The 10,507-nt window shown below is 31.9% G+C and overlaps 1 protein-coding gene across 1 annotated transcript; it reads left to right on the forward strand.

The window, feature by feature from the left end:
* Window positions 9,770-10,385, forward strand: LOC109825746 (NADH dehydrogenase [ubiquinone] iron-sulfur protein 6, mitochondrial-like). The gene is made up of 2 exons (XM_020392634.1): window positions 9,770-9,866; window positions 9,982-10,385. Exons 1-2 carry the CDS (start codon window positions 9,776-9,778, stop codon window positions 10,092-10,094), a joined length of 204 nt encoding a protein of 67 aa, XP_020248223.1. The 5' UTR covers window positions 9,770-9,775; the 3' UTR covers window positions 10,095-10,385.

The raw sequence follows: 10,507 nt of genomic DNA on the forward strand, positions 1-10,507 counted from the left end.
TTTTGTGGACTATATGGAAAATAGGTATGTGTACGTCAAAATTTGCGATTTGCATGGATTAGAATGGATGTTTTTTTAAGGTTCCATTCGTTTTGACCAAATGACAATTACTTATGCAGAGCTTAAAATTCATGCTTTTTATGGGTTAACCTATGATTTTTGCTATTTGTGTTCGTTTCTGCTTAAGGGAAATTAAGTATGACTACATTAAAATTTATAATTTTCATCGGTATAACCAGGATTTTAGTCAATTTTTGTTCATTTCGACAATGACAATCAAGTACATTTAGTTTAAATTCATGATTTTTATGGAGGCTATAATTGACGATTTTTACAAATTTTGTTCGTTTTGACTAAGTGGACATTAAGTATGTGTACATCAAACTTTGCAATTTTTATGAGCTATAATCCATGATTTTTGTGAAATTTCATTCATTTGGACTAAATAACAATTGTGTATGCGTAGTTTAAATTTTTTGATTTTTATACTATAACCCATGATTTTTACGATTTTGTTCTTTTCGACCATATGGGCATTAAGCATGTGTACATTAAAATTTGCAATTTTCATCGGTTTTAACACATGATTTTTGTCAAATTTCATTCATTTCGACAACTGAAAAATAAGTATGCATAGTTCAAAATTCATGATTTTCATGGGGTAATGTACGAGTTTTGCAATTTTTGGTCGTTTCGACCGATGAAAACTAAAGTATATGTTAATAAATCTGCAATTTTCATGCGGTGTGCCCATGATGTTTGTACAATTTCGTTCGATTAAAGTTTATTTAGTACGCATATTTCAAAATTCATGATTTTCATAGGCTATGAGTCAAGATTTTTGTAATTTTTGTTTGTTTTGGCTGAATGGAATTGAAGTATATGTTCGAAAAAGTTTGTGATTTTAATGAGTTTATAATCCATGATTTTAGTTAATTTTAGTTTATTCTGACCAGAAGACAATTAAATGCGTGGAATTTAAAATTCATGATTTTCATGGGCTATATATAACCCATGATGTTTGTTAAATTTCATTGTTTTTGACCAAATGACAATTAAATGTGTAGATCAAAATGTATGATTTTCCTGGCTAACCCATGTTCTCATCAAATTTCATTCGTTTAACTAAATGGCAATTAAGTATGCGTAATTTAAAATTCATTATTTTCATGGGCTATATATCCCACTATTTTCACAAATCGTGCTTGTTTTCGTCAACTGGAAATTAAGTACGAGTACATAAACGTTCACAATTTTTATGGGTTATAGCTCACAAGTTTAGTCAAAGTTCATTCATTTTGACCAAATGATAGTTTTAAGTACACGTAGAACAAAATCCATGATTTCACAATTTTTCTTCGTTTCAACCACATGGACTTTAACTGTGAACATCAAAATTTATGATTTTCATGACCTATAACCCACAGTTTTTGTCAAATTTCATTCATTTAGAGTAAATAACAATTAGGTGCACATAATTCAAAATTTCTTATTTTCATGGGCTATAATCCATGATATTTGTTTGTTTTGACCAAATGGACATTAAGTATATTTCAAGGTTGTTGATAGCCACTGTTGTAAAAAGTGGCAAATAGCGCTGCTAATCGCGGTCGCGATGCTTCACTGTGCCACTTAAGGGGATCGCGGGGAGGTTTGGCGGAGAAAATCGCCATGCGCTCGAAACGCGACGAAAAGTGCTTAAAACGCTAAAACCCACTTCAGTATTCTTAAACCCGCGGATGCTTCACCGCAAACCCAACCCGAACCCATTATTCAAAAACCCATCTCTTCAGTCTTCCTAAATCCCGACTCTGTGCCCTAGCCGCCTGCTCTCCCTCCTGTCACTCATGTGCCTCTCCCTTTCACCTCCTCCGGCCACTCCTTCCAGCGCCACCTCCGGTCAACACGCCTCCGGTCGACGTCATCTCCTGCACCAGCAGCACCTCTAGTCGACGCCATCTCTCTCTGACGATCTCACCTTCCTCTCTCTCCGGTCAACGTCGCCTTCGGTCACCTTCGTCTGTTGGGCTTCGTCTGCAACAGAGAGAACAAACAAGGTAATAGTTTAATTTTCATTTTTGAAATGAATGCTTGTTAGTTGTAAATTTCTTAGTTGTAATTTGATTTCCCATAGTTCTCTCAGAAAAATATCTTTTCCTCATAGCTTTATTTTCATATGTAACAGGTGGTTGTCCTTTTCAGTTTTATCAATATCTAATATTAATCCTTCGCAATTTTTTGACAATATGTAACATTGTACAAGTAACTATGTGGTTGATGGGTGTTGTTTATTCCTTCAATTAGCGATGGTTTTAATATTTTGCTAATTTAAGCGAATGAAAAATCAAAGAGTATCCGAAATTTTCAACCTATTGTACCAATCAAGAAAATGAACATCAAACCGTGTAACTACCCATTAAAACGATTGACTTTCAACTTGTACTGATTCTTGAACGCATCAGTGGTAAATTTACAGCAAATTTTTCATTTTATGATGGAAGCCAAGACATGGCAAATAGATAGTTAATGCATTCCTTAACGGAAGTTAATTTTAACTTCCTTTAAGGAATGCATTTACTATCTATTTGCCATGTCTTAAATTAACTTCCTTGAAGGAATGTATTTGCTATCTATTTGCCATGTCTTGGCTTCCATCATAAAATGAAAAATTTGCTGTAAATTTACTAGTGATGCATTCAAGAATCAGTACAAGTTAAAAGTCATTCGTTTTAATGGGTAGTTACACAGTTTGATGTTCATTTTCTTGATTGGTACAATAGATTGAAAATTTCGGATACTCTTTGATTTTTCATTCGCTTAAATTAGCAAAATATTGAAACCATCGCTAATTGAAGGAATAAACAACACCCATCAACCACATAGTTACCTGTACAATGTTACATATTGTCAAAAAATTGCGAAGGATTAATATTAGATATTGATAAAATTGAAAAGGACAACAGCCTGTTACCTATGAAAATAAAGCTATGAGGAAAAGATTTTTTTTTAAGAGAACTATAGAAAATCAAATTACAACTTAGAAATTTACAACTAATAAGCATTTCATTTCAAAAAAGAAAATCAAACTATTACCTTGTTTGTTCTCTCTGTTACAGACGAAGCCTAACAGAGAGGAAGGTGACCGGAGGCGATGTTGACCGGAGAGAGAGGAAGGTGAGAGAGAGAGATGGCGTCGACTGGAGGTGCTGCTAGTGCGGGAGATGGCATCGACCGGAGGCATGTTGACCGGAGGCGGCGCTAGGAGTCGTTAGAGAAGGTGAAAGAGAGGCACAAGAGGGAGAGCAGGCGGCTAGGGCATAGATTTGGGAAGACTGAAGAGATGGGTTTTTGAATAATGGGTTCGAGGTGAAGCATCTGCGGGTTTAAGAATGTTGTAGCAGGTTTTAGCTTTTTTCGCCGCTAAAGTTCGCTTTTTCGAGCGTATGGCGGTTTTCTCTGCGATCCCTTTAAGCGGCACGGTGAAGCACCGATTAGCGGCGCTGTTTGCCGCTTTTTACAGTAGTGGTATATTTTCATCAAAATTTGCGATTTTCATGGCTATAACCCACAATATCTTTCAAATTCGTTCATTTCGACTAATGACAATTAACTACACAGTTCAGAATTCATGATTGGGCTATAACTCACAAATTTTACAATTTTTATTCGTCTCAACCGAACGAAAATCAAGTATATGTACATAAAGATTTGCGATTTTCATGGGCTATAACCTATGATCTTTGTGGAATTTCATTTATTTCTACCAAATGGCAATTGAGTATGCATAGTTAAAATTTATAATTTTTATGGGCTATAACCCATGATTTTTGTAATTTTTATTTATTTGGACCAAATGAAATTAAGTATGTGAACATCAAAATTTGCGATTTTTAGGGTCAATAAAAACCTCAATTTTTTGTTAAATTCATTCATTTCGAACAAATAGGATTTAAGTGCACATAGTTAAAATTTTATGATTTCATGGGCTATAGCCTATTATTTTTGTTAAATTTTGTTCATTTCGACCAAATGGCAACTAAGAATGTATAGTTCAAATTTCATGATATTTATGGGCTATATCCCACGATTTCTGCAATTTGTGCTTGTTTCCACTAAATGAAAATTAAGCACGAGTGTATATGAAAATTTATGATTTTCATGAGGTATAACTCACGATTTTTATAAAATTTCATTTATTTCGAACAAATGTGATTTGAGTACGCATTGTTCAAATTTCATGATTTTTATAGGCTGTGACCCACGATTTTTGCAATTTGTGCTAATTCCACAAAAGGGAGATTAAATGTGTACATCAAAATTTGTGATTTTCATAAGCTATAACCCATTATTTTTGTCAAATTTCATTTGTTTTCCATCAAATTGCACTTATGTACATATAGTTTGAAATTCATGATTCTTGTGGGATATAACTCATGATTTCGTGGGCTATAACCTATAATTTTTGTAATTTTTATTCGTTTTGACTACATGGACATTAAGTATGCCTACATCATGATTTGCAATTTTCATGGGCTACAAGCCACAATTTTCATTAAATTTCGTTCGTTTCCATCAAATGACAATTAAATACACAGTTCAAAATTCATGATTTTCATAGGCTATAACCTATAATTTTTGCATTTCTTGTTCGTTTCAACTAAATGGAAAGTAAGTATTTGTACATCAACATTTGCTGTTTTCATGGGCTATAATCCACGTTTTTTGTAAAATTTTGTTAATTTTGACAAAATGGCAACTAAGTACGCATATTTTTGTTCATTTCGACTAAATGACAATTACGTACGCGTAGTCAAAATTCATGATTTCCCTAGACCACAACTCACGTTTTTTGTAATTTCTGTTCATTTCGACCAAAAATAAATTAAGTATATGTACATCAAAATTTGCAATTTATCGGCTATAACTGCATTTTGTCAATTTTTATTTATTTTCAACAAGCTACAGTTAAGTACACGTGGTTCAAAATTCATTATTTTCATGGGTGGTAACCCACGAATTTTGTAACTTTTATTTATTTCAACCAAATGGACATTTACTATGTGCACATCAAAATTTGTAATTTTCATAGGCTATAAACTTATGATTTTTGTCAAATCTCATTCATTTCGACCAAATGACAATTAAATACGCATATTTCAATATTCATAATTTTCATGGGCTATAACTCTCGATCTTTACAATGTTTTTTGTTTCAGCTAAATGGAATTCAAGTTTATGTATATCAAAACTTGTGATTTTCATGGGCTAACCCACGATTTTAGTCAATTTTAGTTTCTTTTGACCAAAAGACAATTATGTACATGTAGACAAAATTTTCATTGGCTATAAACCTTTTTGCGATTTTTGTTCGTTTCGACCAAATGGACATCAAGTATGCGTACCTTAAATTTTATGATTTTTATAGGTTGTAACCTACAAATTGAAATTAAATACAAATACTTTAAAATTCATTAATTACTTGTGCTATCACCCACGATTTTTATCAAATTTCGTCCATTTCAACCAAATGGTACTTGAGCATGCATATTTCAAAATTCATGATTTTCATGGGTTATAACTCACGATTTTTTTATTTTTTATTTTTTTGGTTGAACGGAATTTAAGTATATGTACATCAAAAATTGTGATTTTTATGGACTGTGACCAACGAGTTTCGTCAATTTTTGTTTCTTTCGACCCGAAGACAATTATGTACATGTAGTTCAAAATTGATGATTTTCATTGGCTATAAACCTTTTTGCGATTTTTCATTTCGATCAAATGGACATTAAGTATATGTACATCAAAATTTGTGATTCTCATAGTCTATAACCCATGAATTTTGTCAAATTTTGTTCATTTCGACCAAATGGAAATTAAATACGCATAGTTTAAAATTCATTAATTTCATATGTTATAACTCACGATGTTATCAATTTTTGTTCATTTCGGCTAAATGGAAATTGAGTATTTGCACATTAAAATTTATGATTTTCATTGGCCATGACTCTCGATTTTAGTCAATTTTCACTAATTTCGGCCAAATGGCAATTAAGTATGCATAGTTTCAAAATTCATGATTTTTGTAATTTTTGTTCGTTTCGGCTAAATGGAATTTAAGCATATGCATATTAAAATTTGTGATTTCTATGGGCTATAATCCATTATCATATTGAATCTTGTTTATTTCAACCAAAAGATAATTAAGTGCATTTAGTTCAAAATTCATGATTTTAATGGGTTATAACCCTTAATTTTGTTCTTTTTGACCATATAGACATTAAATATTTGTGGATCAAGATTGGCGATTTTCATGGACTGTAACCCATGATTTTTGTTAACTTTTGTTCATTTCGACCATATGAAAAATAAGTGCGCATATTTAAAATTTCATGATTTTCATGGGGGTATAACCCATAATTTTTGCGTTAAGATCGAATTAAAAATTGTGTATATGTTGATCAAAATTTGCAATTTTTAGGGGTTAATAACCCATGATGTTTGTTAAATTTCTTTCATTTTGTGGACTGTAACCCATGATTTTTATTGATCAAGATTGGCGATTTTCATCGACTATAACCGATGATTTTTGTTAGATTTTGTCCATTTCGACCATATTAAAATTATGTACGCATAGTTAAAATTTTGTGATTTTCATGGGTTATAACCCATGTTTTTTGTAATTTTTGCATTACAATCGAATTAAAAATTGTGTATATGTTGATCAAAATTTACAATTTTTGTGGGTTTATAACCCATGATGTTTATTAAATTTCTTTCATTTCTACTGCGAGGCAATTATGTGCGAATAGTACAAAATTCATGAGCTATAACCCATAGATTTTGTCAAATTTTGTTCATTTAGACCAAAAGGAAATCAGATACACATGGTTTAAAATTCATTATTGTCAAATTTTGTTCATTTAGACCAAAAGGAAATCAGATACACATGGTACAAAATTCATTATTTTAAGGGGCTATAATCCTCGATTTTAGTCAATTTTTGTTGATTTTGACCAAATGGCAATTAAGTATGCATAGCTCAAAATTCATGATTTTCATGGGTTATTACCCATGATTTTTGGAATTTTTGTTCGTTTCAACTGAATGGAGTTTTAAGTACATGTACATCATTTCATAGGCTAGTTCACAAGTAGTCAACTTTCATTTATGTCAACCAAAAGACAATTAAGTACATGCAGTTCAAAATTCGTGCCAACCAAACACACATGAAGAATTTGTACATCAAAATTTATGCTTTTCATGGGCTGTAACTCACGATTTTTGTCAAATGTAAATTAAGTACGCATAATTAAAAATGCATGATTTTAGTGGGCTCTAACCTACGATTTTTCCAACTTTTGTTCGTTTCGACCGAATTAAAAATTATGTATAACAATATATGAATATTAAATTTTGCAATTTATCATGGGTTATAACCCATGATGTTTGTCAAATTTCTTTCATTTTGACTAAATGGCGATTAACTACGCATAGTTTAAAATTCATTATTTTCATGTGTTAACCTATGAATTTTGTCAAATTTTGTTGATTTCAACCAAATGGAGATTAAATATGCATAGTTCAAAATTTATTATTTTTATTTGCTATATAACTCTTAATTTTCACAATTTTTGTTCGTTTTAGCTAAATTTAGATTAAGTATATGTACATTAAAATATGCGACTTTCATGAGTTATAACTCTCAATTTTAGTCCATTTTCGTAGATTTCAAAATGGCAATCAACAATGCGTAGCTTAATATTCATGATTTTCATGGGCTATGACTTACGAATTTTCCAATTATTGTTCGTTTCGGCTGAATGGAGTTTTAAGTATTTTTTAGATTAAAATTTGTGATTTTTATGGGCTTATTATAATCCACAATTTTCATTAATTTTTATTTATTTCAACCAAAATATATTTAAGTACATATACAAAATTCATGATTTTCATGGGTTATAACCCATGACATTTGTAAATTTTATTCATTTCGACCAAATGGACATTAAGTATGTTTACATCAAAATTTGTGATTTTCATGGGCTATAACCCATAACACGATTTTTATCAAATTTTGTTCATTTCGACCAAATGGAAATTAAGTACAAACGGTTTAAGATTTATGATTTTCATGGGCTATAACCCACAATTTTAGCATTTTTGTTTGTTTCGACCGAATGAAAAATAAAGTATATGTATATCAAAATTTATAATTTTTATGGGCTATATAATCCATGATGTTTGTAAAATTTCATTCATTTCGACTAATGACAATAAAATATGCATAGTTTAAAATTCATGATTTTCTTGAGTTATAACCTAGGTTACTCGGACACTTCATCTTTTGACTCCCATGTCCATGTCCGTGTTGGACAATGCTTGGACCCTTGAGCGCATACATACATTTATGCAGACATGTGCCCAGTTATACGATACATGTTATAGTTTAAAACACTCGTGGTCCACTTTTTAGACATATATCTTACACTTTACATCAAATTTTTGCAACTTGTTGGACTCGGATCGGGTTCATTTTAGCCTATATCATGTTCATAAGTATGACTTTAAACGATGATTTGGATATTTAGTCCAAAAGTGAGCAGTTTTTCAATTTATAACCTACTCGATAAAAGAAACATAAAAAATTTATTACTTTAGTTCTCATAATATGTAATGAAAAAAATGTCTATATCATACGTATTATTTAATTTCAATATATATATATATATATATATATATTATATATTATATAATATATATATATATATATATAGTATATATATATTATAATATATATATTAGGCCATGTCCTCGTATTCTACATTTTATAAATTTGCCGGGTCCCGTATTCGCACACGTATCTGTGTCCGCACCTGTGCAACATAGGCTACCCATCAATTTTGCAATTTTCCTGAGCTTATATAGCCCATGATTTTTGTCCAATTTTGTTCATTTCGACAAAGTGAGAATGAAGCACGCATAGTTCAAAACTCATGATTTTGTTCTTTTTTGTTCGTTTCCACCCCATGACAATTAAGTACGCGATATGCGGTTGTGTCATGATCTATGTCAGAAGTCTTTTGTCTAGAGCAGAACAGAAGCACATAAAAAGAGGGACAAAAAGTGATGAAAAGCTTAACAGCTCGAAGAAAGTGTAACGAGATCCACTCCAGGTTCTGTACTAAAATGGTCTTAGTTATTGGACTAGAGTCACGAGACTTTGCTTGTGATGATCAGGAAGTAGATATCATAAATTGAGCTTTTGTATTGAGTTTGTTGTAGGTGTGGATATTATACATAGCAGTAGAAAACCTGAGCAGACTAGGCTTACATGGATTTATATTACTTGTTTGATTTCAAGAATATGGTTGTAGCATACAGCTTTACAGTGATGTCTGTATTATTATAAAGATCAGATAGGAGATGCTCTTATTCTGCTATCTTGATTGGTACTTTTCTTTTCCTGGTTATTCTGTCTGGTTTCTCGTTATAGTAGTGGAAAGGAATGACCTCTCTTCAATTTCGTTTTCTTATACGGGGTATTCCCTATAAATGTGCTTAGACCTTCCCACATCTCCAGGGTCAGGGAAATCTCTGCAATTTGCTCACTAGTTTAAATCCTAGATCGTGAATCTTGCCAGTATTATTCTCTATCTTTGAGTGCTTTTTCAATCATGTAGGCTGGTCTCCTCTTTTTTTGCCCCACCATACTCATGGATAACTCTTACTAATGTAATGTATGTATCAAGTATTAAACCTTGACATATTTTTGATGCAGGACACCAGTAAGAAGTCTCCAATGGAGTTGATCAATGAAGTTCCACCAATAAAAGTTGAAGGCAGGATTGTGGCCTGTGAAGGAGGTAACTGTCATGGTCTTTATTTGAAATTCATGATCTTTTTTCCTGCATTTTGATTTCCTACATTTCCTTCATGCTGCATGTCTGACTTGAACTCGGATGAATGAAATTGTTGCAGATAATGATCCTGCCCTCGGACATCCAATTGAATTTATATGCCTTGATTTGAAGGACCCAGCTATCTGCAAATACTGTGGCCTTCGCTATGTCCAGCACGATCATCATCATTAAGAATGTTTCTTAAAGATCGTCTCGTGTGCTTAAAAGTTTTGGGTCCTGCGGCAGGATGTTTTGTATCTTTCGTTGATTCTGTAAACTATTTCTTCGGGTTTGGTTTACTGATAGAAAGTTCCAAGAATTTGGCTAATAATGGAAGTTATGTCGCATCTGTAGAAGCTAATTTCTCCACTTGGCTATGGGATGTATCTTCACATACTTTTATGGCAACTTACGCGAGGCCAATATGAGACTCTAAATCGAGCATCATGGCATCAATGACTGAGCCTTATCATTTCCTTAATCTGCACTTCTTAGTTCTTATCAATATATCTTTTTTTATTTATTTAATAATCATAGTTCTTAACAATCTTTATTATACAAATGCTTCAGAAAACTTTGCTGACATATATTAGAGAATTTTGCCT

The sequence above is a fragment of the Asparagus officinalis genome, chromosome 10, assembly GCF_001876935.1.
Source record: "Asparagus officinalis chromosome 10, Aspof.V1, whole genome shotgun sequence".
NCBI lineage: Eukaryota > Viridiplantae > Streptophyta > Magnoliopsida > Asparagales > Asparagaceae > Asparagus > Asparagus officinalis.